The sequence below is a fragment of the Lodderomyces elongisporus genome, chromosome 4 (assembly GCF_030384665.1).
Source record: "Lodderomyces elongisporus chromosome 4, complete sequence".
NCBI lineage: Eukaryota > Fungi > Ascomycota > Pichiomycetes > Serinales > Debaryomycetaceae > Lodderomyces > Lodderomyces elongisporus.
The window spans coordinates 1,825,739-1,840,121 of NC_083676.1; the positions used below are offsets into that span (position 1 = coordinate 1,825,739).

General features: G+C 36.8%; 4 protein-coding genes across 4 annotated transcripts; 1 reads left to right on the forward strand and 3 right to left on the reverse strand. All coding sequences in view use genetic code 12, as the record gives it.

The window, feature by feature from the left end:
- Positions 1 to 33: 33 nt before the first annotated feature.
- Positions 34 to 6,099, reverse strand: HIR3 (Histone transcription regulator 3; the record flags this gene model as incomplete). Its single annotated transcript, XM_001526364.1, has 1 exon — positions 34 to 6,099. The coding sequence occupies one exon, from the start codon at positions 6,097 to 6,099 to the stop codon at positions 34 to 36; it is 6,066 nt and encodes a 2,021-aa protein (XP_001526414.2).
- A 422-nt stretch (positions 6,100 to 6,521) lies between these two features.
- On the reverse strand, positions 6,522 to 7,376 carry PVL30_003797 (uncharacterized protein; the record flags this gene model as incomplete). Its single annotated transcript, XM_061119502.1, has 1 exon — positions 6,522 to 7,376. One exon carries the CDS (start codon positions 7,374 to 7,376, stop codon positions 6,522 to 6,524), a length of 855 nt encoding a protein of 284 aa, XP_060975485.1.
- Positions 7,377 to 8,307: 931 nt separating this feature from the next.
- On the reverse strand, positions 8,308 to 11,067 carry PVL30_003798 (uncharacterized protein; the record flags this gene model as incomplete). Its single annotated transcript, XM_001526365.1, has 1 exon — positions 8,308 to 11,067. One exon carries the CDS (start codon positions 11,065 to 11,067, stop codon positions 8,308 to 8,310), a length of 2,760 nt encoding a protein of 919 aa, XP_001526415.2.
- A 546-nt stretch (positions 11,068 to 11,613) lies between these two features.
- PVL30_003799 (uncharacterized protein) lies at positions 11,614 to 13,779 on the forward strand (the record flags this gene model as incomplete). The annotated part of the gene is made up of 1 exon (XM_001526366.2): positions 11,614 to 13,779. One exon carries the CDS (start codon positions 11,614 to 11,616, stop codon positions 13,777 to 13,779), a length of 2,166 nt encoding a protein of 721 aa, XP_001526416.2.
- Between the last annotated feature and the right edge of the window lie 604 nt (positions 13,780 to 14,383).

The window sequence follows — 14,383 nt, forward strand, 5'->3', positions numbered from 1 at the left end:
TCATATTTTCTAAACTAGTTATTGTTTCTACTATCATTTTCTTTGCCTCTTGTCGTGGTCTTCTTTGTTTGTGGTAGTGGTAGTAGTAGTAGTAGTAGTAGTAGTCGTGGTAGTATTTAAGTTATTATTGGTTATCGCACAATCAACTTTACCAGTCTCCACTGCAGATGTACGAATGGCAGGGCGCTCCAAAGGTTCTTCCGCTGCTCTTTTTTGTTGTAAAGAGTCTTTGCCATCGACTTTAATAGTTTTAAAATCATCAACGCTTTGAAGTCTCTCATTCTTTTTTTGTTCATTTGGCTCTGATGATTCTTTGTAAGCATCGATCTCAGAGTTGCAGTCTCCATCCTTATCACTGGCTTCTTTTATTTCATTACTTGTCTCAGAGTGTCGGCTTTCATTTTGGTTATTACAACCACCGTGTGCTTGGATACTCTGTTCATTAACCTGTTGACCATTTGTAGTTTCCTTTGCATTTACCTCAATATCACCAATTGTCGATTTGGTTAAAGCTTCATTATTGGTCAGATTGCGTAAATTATCGTCCCTTTCAATCTCCAACTTATCAGATGTAACTAAAGTATTTTTCTCTGCATCTTTCAAAGTATTTGTAATTGCATCACTAGGTTGTACCGCATCAATGTTTTTCTTTTCATAAATCAGAGTCAATTTTTCCAACAGAACATTATAAATATCAGGTACTTCTTTCATTTCGTCATCCAAATCCCTTCTTATAATCTTCAACATATCATTGACAACTGGAAACACGTCTTTCTTTGCCGTTTTACGCTTCGAGTTTGGCGATTGCAATGTATCGGGAACTTGGTGTTTATCGTAATGCTCATAGATCTTGAAATAAACAGTAACAATAGTATCATCCACCAATGACGTAGGACCATACCCATTGTTAAGTTTTCGCATTTCATTTAATGCATGCAAATAAAATAAATGAGGCTTTGTACTGTTTGGCATACCTTCGTTTTGGAACTGCTCAAGAATGTACTTCCCCGTAGTATGGAAAGCAATGTAGGGCAAATTATTTATAAAATTGTCGGTGTAAACAAAAGAATCCCCCACATTTAATGACTTTCTAATAATTTTGCATATCGAAGAACATAAAATCTCCCAAACCAATGAAAGGTTCACCATAATCGAGCTCGATCTTCTCAACTTGGGCATCATAACAACTAGACTGTTTAAATCTTGCTTCTTATTCAATAGCTGAATGAAATACTGCACATACTGGTTGGTATAAAGGAAATGTTTCCCAGGACGCTCAAACTCGGGTTTCCATATCAGAACCAATTGCTTATTTGTCGATTTTAAAGATATGAAATCTGATAATGTGTCCAATGCACCTTCTAAATCGTTAAAGTGTTCATATAACACACGTGATAAACGATATTTAGGTCTATGTTGCCAATTCTTCTTATCAGCCGCATCAATCTGTTTGAGTGCAGAAACAATGATCTTGAAAAATGCTTCTCTAGGAGTGTCGTTGTTAGCGTCATTGTCATTATCAACGTCACTTAACTTGTCTTTGTTTATGTGAATATTTCTTTGCTTTTGGCCGTTTTTGTCGTCTTTGTCAACTGTTTTACCGTTGTTGAAATTGTGCTTTCCTTGATTATCACCAAGGACAGAACTGCTTTCAAATTTGACTAGTGAACTAGCTTGCAAATATGACACTGCCTTCTGCGGAGTCAACTCGTTGCGCTCCACATACTTTAGACACAAAGATACTAAACAATAGTGCGGTTCGATCACGGACTCCGCCAGTTTTACTCGAGAAGCTTCTTCGCATGCACGAATCATAGTCTTAAGTACAGTTGCCGATGTATAACCGAATTTCCTCTGGACTTTGGAAAGTTTATAATAGTAGACCCAATTCTTGTCTGATTTTAACGCTAATTGAAACGCTTGCTGAATCAACTTGTAGCAAAACATTTGCGAGACTGCTGGCTTTTCATTAGCAGTTATAAAGCAAGTATTTGCGCTAGTACTTGTATTAGCACTGGTGTTACTACTGATGCTAGTGCTAGTGCTAGTGCTGGTACTGCTACTGTTTGTGTTATTGTTGGTGTTGGCACTGGTTGCGTTGCTGCTATGGCTAATACTCAATCCTCCACTCCGACTTTGGCTACTGTCCAAATTAACAAACCTTGGCTGAGATTGAACTCTAAACGCTAACATATCCATTGGCTTACTAATACACCCATAAAGAGCAGTTGCAAACGTAGCCATCATACCCCCTACAATGGGTTTAATTGTTTCCCGTACTGATTCGTCTAGGGTTCCGTTTACTGCCATCAAATAGCATAGAATAGATTTTCGTTGCAAATTCGCAGTGCCAACTTTCCGATCAAAAACGGTAAGTTTATCTGATGTCCATATGAGATCGTCTTCGACCAAATAGCCGTATGCTTGAGCCATGAGATACCAACTCTCGACTCTATTGCTTCCACAGACCAAGTCGTAAGTGAAAAGAGATATTGCTTTTTCAATCTCCACTGCCCTACCTTGCATGTTCTTCTTGCGCAGCTTATACGCAGTGAATACCAAAAGTCCTTGGAGGTAGTATAAACTACTGTTTATGTAATTTGATGTCAATGACAAGGACAACAGCTTTTTGTCCAACCCTAGTCTCATCAACCCGTGAAATGCGTCACGGAAAATACTAGATTTCAACTGTGTTGCATCCAAGAAATGGTCAAAAATTGCCTTGTTTCTACTCAAGATCGGATCGGCTTCAACATCTGGATCTCCAATCACATCATACATTTCCTCAATCAAAACTTTCATATCCTGTCTAGGGACATTTTGGATTGTACTCTTTTTGAAACACAAAGGAAGCACATATTTGGCTAATTCCTGACAACCGTCAAACAGTAATCCTTCTTTTGCTTGTGTTTCATGATCGTAAGGTGTGAAATCTTCCAATCCTATATTGTAATGGTACCTGCACTTGATGATTTGCACAATATCATGTCCAACTGAGTCGGATGCCGAAGTGGGCTCACTTAAATACTCTTGCGATGCTTTCAAGAATATACCTCCTGTAGAGTCACAAATTCCACTGGCACCCAACTGAGCATGGAATAACTTGATTGAAGAATGTAAAACTTCAGTACTCAATTCTTGCCTAATGTTTGCAATAATCAATACTGATACCCGGAGAAACATATCTTTAAGTTCATTATAAGATGTTGGGGAAACAGATTTGATTGAAGTGTAATAAGACGACATGCTACATGCCTCCTCGTGAATCTCAAAGAGCAAAGATATCTGGAATAACAGCTCTAGCATATCAAAAGGTATCGATTCTTCTAATCGCCAGCTATTTTTTTCAAGCAGCTGAATGAGTAAACGTAAACTATTGTTGCAGAATCCTAAAACCTTGCATAACGTTTCATATCTGAATGCATCAGTGCCACTGCTATACCGTTCGCTTGTTAGGTACACGTCAAGTATGCGTAAACTTTCTTTAAATCCCACAACAAGATCTTTTGACAGTTCCCTCAAGTGTTCGTTCAGGGTATAAAACTGCAAAAGAACGTTCCATAATGACAAACTAAGGTCAATTGAATTTGTACTCAAGAATTTCTTGATGGATACTATTGCCTCGGTTTGTTCACAACCTGTGTCCATCAAAATATCTTCGAGAAGTCGAGTGGCGTTTGCATTGTCTTTGGATGTGTCACCAAACAAAATTTGCGAAAAAAGCTGCAACACAGAAACCACTATTATTTGAGTTCTTAAGCTCTCTATCGTTAGTGCGGGAATATTGACATAATTCGGGAATTGGATATTCAAATTCAAATTATGTCCTTGTGAAGAATTTAAAAGCTCTTTAAGCGATGTTAGAACCAGCAGATCATCATTCTGTGCGGTGGCAGTAGCCTTGTTTTTGTGTATCAAGCACCATTGAAACCTTGCACGCAAAAGTAATATCCCCTTGGATAATTTATCATCATCATTATTATCATCACCATCATTGTGTTCGTCTTTGCTTAGTTTTCTAATCAGTGACTTGACGTATATGCTCCATTTTGAAATAATTGTTTTCAAAGTCAACATTTCTTGACTCAATCCATTAATTACTGTTTTGTTCATCTTCTTCTTTTGCTTAAATGCACCTTTAATCTGAGATTGCAAAGTTATTTCATAATCCGTGAGTAGTTCAACTACACCCACGGCAAGCGTCAAATCTGCAATGTTCAATTTGAGGCTTGAAAATAGAAATGTTTCTAGATGCAACACCCATTCTCTTATATACTTTGCTATTTCTTTTCCCCAAAAGCAGTTCAACAACAAATGGCTTTGTGAATCAACCAAAAAATGTTTTAATATGTTAATCCTTAGATCAAAATAGTCCATCTTTTTCCCACTTAATGTTGAAATAATGGTTTCTCCATTTTCCCACTCATCGAGTAAAGGTAATTTGACGTCCTTAGCTTCGTCTTTCCCGTTGTCACTAAAGCTTGTCAAAAGATCCAATAGTTTCAGATTATCTGCCGAGCTTTTCCCCTTTTGATTACCAAGCGCAGTAAATGCTTTCAGATATATGTTTTGCCAATCTGTCACAATTTTTAAAAAATCATTTTTGTATTGTTCTTTAAACACTTGCTTGCCAAAATAAAACAGAGAAATTTCGTCAGTTTCTAAAACGCCCGTAGATGCTCTTAGTTGGCTAACAAAATAATCCAATCCAGCAAAGTTTGACTGTTGAACTGGTCCAGACGGAAACGATGGTTCACTTTCCAGTCTAGCAAGACGTTTTGATGCTCTGTGTATTTGCTGTTTAGTATCAGAAGTGTTTGAAACGTTTGTTTTGTCATTTGTGGGAGTATTGGCTTTTGGTGCAACAGCGATGCCAATAACATTCTCAGTTTCAGTAACTTTACAATGTTGGTCACTCTCATTCTCAAAATCATCTACTTGTTGCTTTTGTACGTCTATTTCCTTATTAGAAATCGTAACTTCATTGTCTGCTTTCTCTGATATCTCCAAACTGTCTTCTTTTGGCAGGTCGCTATCCTTGCTTGCCTTGTCGTCAGCTGAAACCGCAACTGCTTTATCAACAACGTCGGAATTAGAAATAGACGAGAGTATATTCTGGTCTTTCAAAGTAAAAGAAATCGTTTCAATAGAGTCCTCGGTCAATTGGTAAGGATCTAGATACCGCAGCTTCAATTTTTGATGGTCCTCGCATTTATTCTCATCGCGAAGATCACCCACTGCAGTATCTAAGGACATGAATATATCTGACCAATAAAGATTCTCTTTTTCATTACTCAAAGTTATCTCCAAATTCGTTTTCAATTCTTGTTGTCGCTGTTGAGTTTTAAAGTCACTTTTGACCTTGGTAAGAAAAGGTATTTGTTTGAGCGGTGAAGCTATTTCATGCACATTTTTTGATTTGAAATTGAGTCGAGATATCAACTCTGATAGTCTTTGTTTTGATTGCGAGTCTGGAGGAAGCAACCCATATAGAGGGTCATCGCTTTCTTCGTTTCCACTCACTGAATACTCCAAAGTGAATCGAGCCATCCTTTGCATTCCAATTCCATCTAAAATTTGATGTAGCATTTCCAACAAGGTTTCATCCGCTTCGTTATACAAGAGTGCTATGCTGAAATCATCCATCATGGTGTAAAACATAGATTTTGTATTTTTCTCCCACGCTGCAATATTGGTATCGTCCTTTTCATCTTCCAAAGTGTTTAAATTGTCCTTCGCCAGTTCTAATTCCAACATACTAAACAAGAGAATTCCTCGATTACGGAAAATCAAGTATCTTAAATTTTTCACATTGGGAGCCAACTGTTGAAGACCATCGGCTAATGAATTGAACGATCCATTTTGTATTCCAAGTAAATGATCTGATTCTTCATAAAAATGATTGGCGATGATGTCTATCGACATTATTTTCTCATAAACTTGATATGCTTGGGTCCATTGTTTTTCTGTTTGAAGCCTTAATGCTTGTTGAAATAGATCGTATGCTTGTTCAACTTGCAACTCTCGAGTGTGTTCGTCTTCGAGATCTTTCTTTGCAGCCTGATCTTCAACGAGGTTTAATGGGTGAAATGTCGACATTCTTATACAAAAGTGATTGATGCCCCAAGCTTTCTCGATGAGAGATTGAAAATGAAGAAGAAAGAAGATAAAAAAAAAGAGAATAAACTATCTCAAAGTGGCCTGGAATTGCTTTAGAGTATTTTAAGGAATTTACATATTGAATAAGATTAAACAAACAAACAAACAAGCAAACAAACAAGTAAACAAGCCAAAAAAAAAATAAAAAAAAGGATACGCAAAACACAAAACGCGGCACCCAGCACGCAAGATTTCCGTTATTGAAATTTGCACCTCGCTTCAATAGAGAGAAGATCACGCGGATGATCAAGTACTTTGAAAGTTGGAATTAACTAGCAGCTACAATACTTTGCACGGAATTTTCTCTATGAATTAATCTATTCTATTTCATTCATTTCTACTTTATTCAACTATAAAGTTTTTTATACTATCTGTTCATCAAATTTTTCGCTTTTTAGGTTATTTAAAGGCGTTGATGGCTCTGATTCAATATTTAGGTTCTCGCTTTGTGAGGAATCTTCTTCTTCTTCTTCCCCTACGCTTTCCTCCTCCTCCTCTTCTTCTTCTTCTTCTTCTTCTCCCTCTCCCTTTTCTTCACGTTTTTTGGCATCTTGCTTCTCCTTTCTTCCGAACCGCAACCACCATATAAAGTGGCTAGTGAAAATACCTAATTCCAAGGCAAAGACAATAGCATACAAAACGATACTCATGATGTCTATCTCTCCCACAACAACACTTAATAATGAAAAAATAGCACCCAATGAATCCATCGTTAAAAAGACAAAGTTGATACCAATAACACGCCCTTTCCGTTTAGCCAACTCAAAATAGGGTGGGATCAATCCCAAGGCCAAGAGCACTGATGCTACGATTCCAATAATCAACATGGGCCATTTAATTCCCCTCCTGTGAAGTGGCCTGAGCCACAAGATAAAGCCTACTTCCAATCCGATCGATATAACCACAAATGTGGCAACTAAGACAACCATCTTCCACCTCGCCACAACGCTTGGTGGATAGTATAATACCTGAGCCCACGTCACCAAACAGAAAAATGTAAACAATTGTGGTTGAATCCTTAGCGGAATAGAACCATCTATCCCAAAAAAATATATCGAAAACGGTACACCACTTGCAGCCCAAAGAAACATCATGAGTGGAGGTAAACCTTCACAGTTCTTCGTCCTAAAGTTTCTTATAATTTGAGGTACAAGTTGGATGCACCAAAGAACTGTACCAATTGTACCCAAGACATTCACCGCAACTTCGTTGTGCATATTATATTAAATTCCAATTCTAGTCCGTTGGTATGTTCAGTAATGTGTTTATCCAAAATAGAATAAAAATTAAAAACTTCAAATAAAAAGAAAAAAAAAAAGAAAAAAAAAGACCTCAAGTAAATAACAAATGGCGAATGACAAATGAGAAAAGGTTAAAGGAGAAAGTGGTTGTCCTCATCACCTTTGGATAGACATAGGGAATATACTGTGGTCTTTATATTGTTTTGATGCCGTTCCTAAAAGTATATTGCGTTTTTGCTCTATCTTCAACTTCCCTCCCCAGATATTACCCTTTTTTTATTTTTTTTTATATATTTTAATTTTTTTTATTTTTTTTATTTTTTTTTTGAATTCAATTGCCTCTACGCCACACGTTAAAAAAGTTTATGGTTTGTGACATTTACAGCGGTTAATTAATATATGGAGAAGAGGATGAGAGACTGATGCGCTTTGCGCTTTTACACTGCAAACAAAATAATATGTTCATGGGAAAGGCATTTGATGAGAGAAACCACTTGTTAAGTTTATACAAACTTTGTAGAAATCAATTTTGTTGATACTGGGCTTGTATCGGTTAATCCTATAGTGAAAATGACTACCCTTTTTCTTTCCCTTTCTTTACCTATTTTATTTTTTGCCAGTTCTAAAAAAACTTTACAGCGCCAAGAATGAAGTTTTGAATTTACGATACTATGTTTGACGCAATAAATACGAAAACAGAAATTGGTTCCGCGGTATATACCAGTAGCGTGAGATAATAACCGATTAGGAAACTGGGTACGCAAATTAAATGAAAAAATCAAAAGTCGAAAATAGATAATTAAAAATAGAAAATGAAAAATAGAAAATATACAATAAAAAATAAAAAATAGAAAATAAAAAGTATGAAATGCAAAGAAATATTGAATTGAATGAGTTGATATTGCAGCTATTCACTCTCGTATTCAAAGTCCATACTGGATTGATCGGAAGAAGGCTCGCTGAACTTGGCTTCCGACAGAGAATCATCGTCGTCGTATACTTGAGAACTGCGTTGTCCATCATCTTCTAATTCATCGTTCTCTTCAACATATTTATGTACTCTTTTTCTAGTACTTCGAAGACCACGACTGCTGCTCCTCATCTCCTTGTATTCTTGACCAACTTCCTTGTCATAGCTGGTTTCCTCTTTCGCACCTTCTTTTTCTTCTTCCTTATCATGTCGTATCGCGTCATTGTGGTTTCTTGAATCATTTGGTTCGCTATCAGAAACAATGAATCCACCATCAAAAACTTCTTCTTCTTCTTCTTCTTCATCACTATTATCGTCGATTCCGTTTCTATCACTAACCTTATTGATGTAACTAGATTCTTTAAATACGCCACCTTGCAGTTGTGTCGAGTCATTCAAGCCTATTGCATGATCGTCAACGACAAACCCACCATCGTAATAGTCTTCTTGCTCCTCTTCTTCCTCTACTTCGTCTGCTTCCTCTACTTCCTCTTCTTCGCCTGTTTCCTCTTCTTCCTCTGCTTCATTTCTCTTGATTTCTTCCCCTCTCTTTTTCTTGGGACTGGCAAACTGAATCGTATCGCTGTCATCATTAACAACACCATGGGATTTGTTTAAACGATTTTGCAAACGCAACTTGAGTAAAAAAAACCTCCAATTTTTCAAAGCATTCTCTTCAACTTGCATTTTCCGTTCATATTCCTCCATTTCAATCATAAAGTCTACTGCAACCCTTGTGGCTTCCTCGTGTATCTTGAGAACAACAATGCCACCTTCTTTTGCATTTGGCGTTCGTGCCCCTCCCTTACCTCTCTGAGTAAAATCAAATGAAGTAATTGCCTTTGCATAATCAATACCCAAGAATTGAGCTGTTTTTTGAAGCAACTTCAACGAGACAGTATCCGAAATACGGATCAAGCAACAATTCTCTGGTATCATCGACTCTGTGTAAACATCAACATTTCCATATGCATTTTTTGGAATCCTATCCTCAAATTCAATCTTGGGAATATATAGTTTAGTCTGCGACTCTGCATACAAACGCACTTCTTCATCGTCAGTATTACTTTCGTGTGCCACATTACCACCACCATTTCCTACTCCACTAGATTTAGTCTTCATGGGCATAGCACCAATCTTCAATATTCTTCCTCTCATATACCAAGCTTTCGCTGACCTCAATCTCTTTACACAACTTCTCTTGTATACATCCACCAATTTCCCCGAACTCTTTATACGGAAAGTCCCACAAACGCTGGACTTGTCCTTTGGAGAAATAACTTCATTTTGACGCAACTGAGATTCTAAAGCGTAAAGCGGGTGATTCTTAAACGCTTGTAGGTTATTGGGCATCCCTTCAGCCAAATCACGTTCATGAAACTCTTTCATCTCATATATATCGCAAACTGATCTCTTTTTGCCTCTGTTAGCAGCTTGTAAAAGATTCTCATACCAATCTTCATCCTCACTTGATCTAAAAGATATTCTTTTCCGAATAGTCTTTGCATTATAATTAATGCAGTACCGCCGAGTCACATCCCTAATGCGTCCCACTTTGTCGATAGCCAATGCATAATGAAGTTGATTTCGCTCATCTGTAGCAGGTGGCTCAAAAGATGACTTCTTCCTCTTCGGACACGTTTCAATAATCTTCATAACAATGGGGTCAATACTGATCCATGAGTTTTTGTACTTGTCGTAAACCTCAACCCAAAAGATTGGATAAGGTGAATCCATAAACTGCACATTGCTCTTTGTATGTTCTTCTAGTAGTTTCGTTGGACTGGTAATAATGGTGTAGTCAGGAGGCTGTAGTGAGAAAACTAGTCTTGCATTCAAGCCTAGAGCCCTCAATAAAGTCACAAACCCTTGTGCCGCAACATCCCGACTACCTCTGTAATTGGCAACAAGTTTCTTGAATAAATTCTTGGTTACAACCTCTGCCTCCTGAATCACTCCAAGTTCCTGCCAATCCTTTCTTACCAAGCCTTGAACTGTTATTCTAAATTTTTCACTATAGATCGCCATGATTTTCTTTAAAGCATCCAAAAGCTTCCGTGATCCAAGCAAAGGTGAGTTTTTGGAATCATATGTAAGTAGTTGTTGAGTTTGTGTAGTTACACACGCTCGTTTTAACTTCTTACCAATATCCTTTGCATTACACCATCTGTTGCGCAAGATTAGGTGAATGAGCATTAGTGCAATATACTCTTTATGGATTTGCACTCTTCTTCGTCGCTCTTCTTTGCTAACAAAGTTCACTTTACTTCTTCCTTTCCCCGTCTTACTTATCTCAAAATCTTCCTCTTCTGGTGCTCGTATTTGTATAGTTAACGCGTCTGCTTCAGCTGCTGAACCATTGTTGCTCTGCTCATCAAATTGATAGCTGTGGCCCGTATCTAATGAGATTTCTTCAAAATCTTCCGATTCCGCAGAACTTGCATCTGATGGTGGTTCACGTACGCCAAGATCTATATCTTCAAAATCATTTGAATCTGAGCTTTCGTCAAAGGAATGTTGGTCTTGCTCTTCTCTCAATTCTGTAGTTTTCTTATTTAAAGATTGTTTTTTGACGTTTCTTTTTTTTCTCCTAGGCTCTTCATTATCTCCATCACTACTATTGTTATTGGTGTTCCTCTTTGCTAGACGCGCTTCTCGAAGAAGCTGCTTATGATAATGGTTCGGGTTGTCCGACATTTGAGCTCTCTAGCAACCAAAATAAAAAGAAATGTTCAATTGATACATATGTGTCAACTATTGGTTAAATAAAAAAAAAAAATTGAAAAAGTTAAATTAAAATTTAGGGAGGGGGGAGAATCAGGACTATTTCAATCTTGTTAAGCTTATCGACAGATTATATGCTTGAAATGTGGTAGGGGTAGGGATAGCGGTTGCTACTGCTTGCTTTTCATGAATTAGTAGATAAAATTGATGCAAATACAAATAGAGAGAAACGGGAGCGCGATTCTTGCTATCCACTTTTCATTTTGAAAACAGAGGAGGGAGGAAAGAGGGAAAAAAAACTTAGAGAGAAAAAGAGGAAAAAAGGAAAAGATATATATTTCCAAGATGCAACTGAAAAATTCATAGACAAAGATTGACAACAACAGATTCTCCCACACTTGAAGGGAAAGACATGAACAGGATATGACAATATGTTGGTTAACACGACATCATTGCAGGTATACAGGTGTATCGAGTATATGCATAACGAACCAAGGGAGTCGCATCTATCAGGCTCGCATGGCGAGTCTCCTTGCACACAGAGTTGACGAAAGAGTGGTTACAGAACTTTATCAAAAATTGACTCAACACAAGCAGAGCCAAGTTCGAATACAACCTCGAATAGAATATACTGCACTTTTTGCTAAATCTTTGGATAAAAGTGTGGACTTTCGAATAGCAGACTCCTTGGTCTCTTCTGGGAAGCGTTATTCTCAAGCACATTTAACTACGTTATTAGAAAGCAGCGTGTTTCATATTGTGTGTGTTATTGAATGTCTACGACAGGGCAAAGATGTACTGTTTATTCATAAAGAGTTTTTCTACAATGTAAATAACAAATGTAAAGAGCATGAAGTCGATTCAGATTTTACTGAGGATGTTAAACATTTAGCAACTACTTTTAATATCACACCTAACGATTTACTAGGAAAAGGAATAAGGAGTTTTTATAATATATCTCGAGGATTGGGTCAGAATACAAACATCTTGACGCTTGAAAACTGGATTGGTATTATGTCCTCAGAATCAGTTTCTTTAGCGTTTTCGCAAATGAACTCCAATGTTCCTGCATTTATCATGTTTGATACTTTGAATAGAACACCTCGTTATAGAGAAGAATACTTGATGCAATACGAGTTGTGGATCAATAATACTTTGCAAATTATGCAACAGAAACGACAACACACCAGCTCTTTAAAAGCTTGCATAAAGAATTTGGCACGACATGCTGTGATGTTTGAAAGCGCTTCACTTGCGCCACTTTTGAAGCACACGATCAACTTTTCCAAATCTAGAAATATGGGTTTCAAAATAGAATTGGAAGATTCTTTTGTTTGCGATCTCATATGGAATTTGGCTCTTATTCTGGTAAAGTATCAGTACGTTGAGTGGATGCATGTTGCTGATGCACAAAAAATTTTGATGAACTCTATTGGAAAAGGGCCAGATGGGCACAGATCCTTGACTTATAGGGCCTATTTGGGAATTGCAATTGTAATGGCACAACTTTCCAAAACTAAAGGTTATCAAATTTTCAAAGCTGCGCAGAGTAAGTTTCCACTAGATTTGACAACAAGCAACAAAAAGGATTTAACTGCTTCTTTTATAACGGAGATATTGCTTGCAGAAAGTTCAGAAGAGGCACTACGTTTTTTTGCCAAGGGCTCTTTGGAACTAGAACTTAGCTCCAGTATCTGGCTTGCGCTTCTTCAAAGATTGAAAAATGATCGTGTAATGACCGAAGCCAAAGCTTTAGCATTGTTTCGGAAGCTTTTGAATTCGAAAACCAAGATAACAGGTGACTTGTTAACGGAGTTTTTACGACCTGTGCAGACAATTGAGACATTTGATGAGATGTACTCGAGTGTTGGTGCAGTATTTAATAACAAAGAGCACTTGTTCTTTGCAAAGTACTTGCGTCTCTTGTTGGATGATTCATCCATTTTAAGTTCTGATAAAAAGATACATTATTCATGGGATCCAACGGAATATGAATGGAATGACAACTGTATTAACCACCGCGATACTCGATTCATCGAACATTACATTGAGAGGCTACGTTTGAAATATTCAAGTACTTCGATACAATTTACCAGTTTATGTTTCCGTTTGATTGCAAAATTTCAAAAACAAAATGTTTGGGATTTTTACAAGGAGGAAATAATTTTGAAAAATCATTTGCCGAATGCCCCATGCTTAGAGGTATTGCTTGACCTGGCTATTGAGCAAGTACAAACACAAATGTCGGGGCAGGAGCAGAAACACAAACACAAACACAAACACACGCAATTACAACAGCAATTACTGAAAGCAGAAGCTACGCAGGAATTTCCAGCACCTCATTTTGCTATTCGAGAATTTCAAATACATGTCAAACAATCCTGTAATGAATTTGGAATACGTGCAAACGATACCCTATGGATTAAATACATTCACTTATTAGATCATGTGAAGTCGATTTCTGAGCTATCTAAAATTATCAAATGGTGGGTTGACGTCAAATTTCACCCAAAAAAGAATACGTTATTAAGGTTATTGGCTGCACTACCTGAGGATTTTGCCGTGAGGCATATTATCCATCATGAGAAAGTTCATCTGAAAGAAGATTGGGATTGGCCAACTTTGAGAGAATTTAAAGAATACATGATTAAGTTTGAAAACGATGATTTACCAAAACAAGAATGAGAATGAGGAGAGGGAGAGCTCAGCAAGAAGATTGATATAATTACGCAGCTTTACTTGTATAATATTAATAGATGATAGACATTTTTTGATTTTTTTTTTTTGCCAAACGTATACTTGTGTAAACTTATTAATATACTCTAATAATGTGTTGAACTGTGTATCTATATGTGCTTTGTCTATGATGTGCAAAAATGAAAGAGAGGTGAATAGAAGAAGTTTACTAATTCCGTCCTTCAGTAACCGCGAGCCAATCAAATTCCGTTCCTGTGATCTCCGACGTTTTATCGGAAACAAAGGAAAAAAAAACTTGAATAAATAAATAAATAAATAAATAAAATAATTCTCAAAGATTCGCACATTATTTTTATAGCTTATGTTTGCACTCGCTAACCTCAACCCAATGGTTGTCTCTATATATATATATATATTCTTTTTTTGTTTCCGCTTAATGCGAAAATCAAGAGAACAAAAAAATAAAAAAAAAAAATTCAATGAATTAATATATGAATAAATATATATATATAAATATATATATAGTTAGTTTTCGACCCCAGACTCTGAAAAAAAAAAAAATTTTGAAATTTTACTAGTTTTTTTTGGTCCA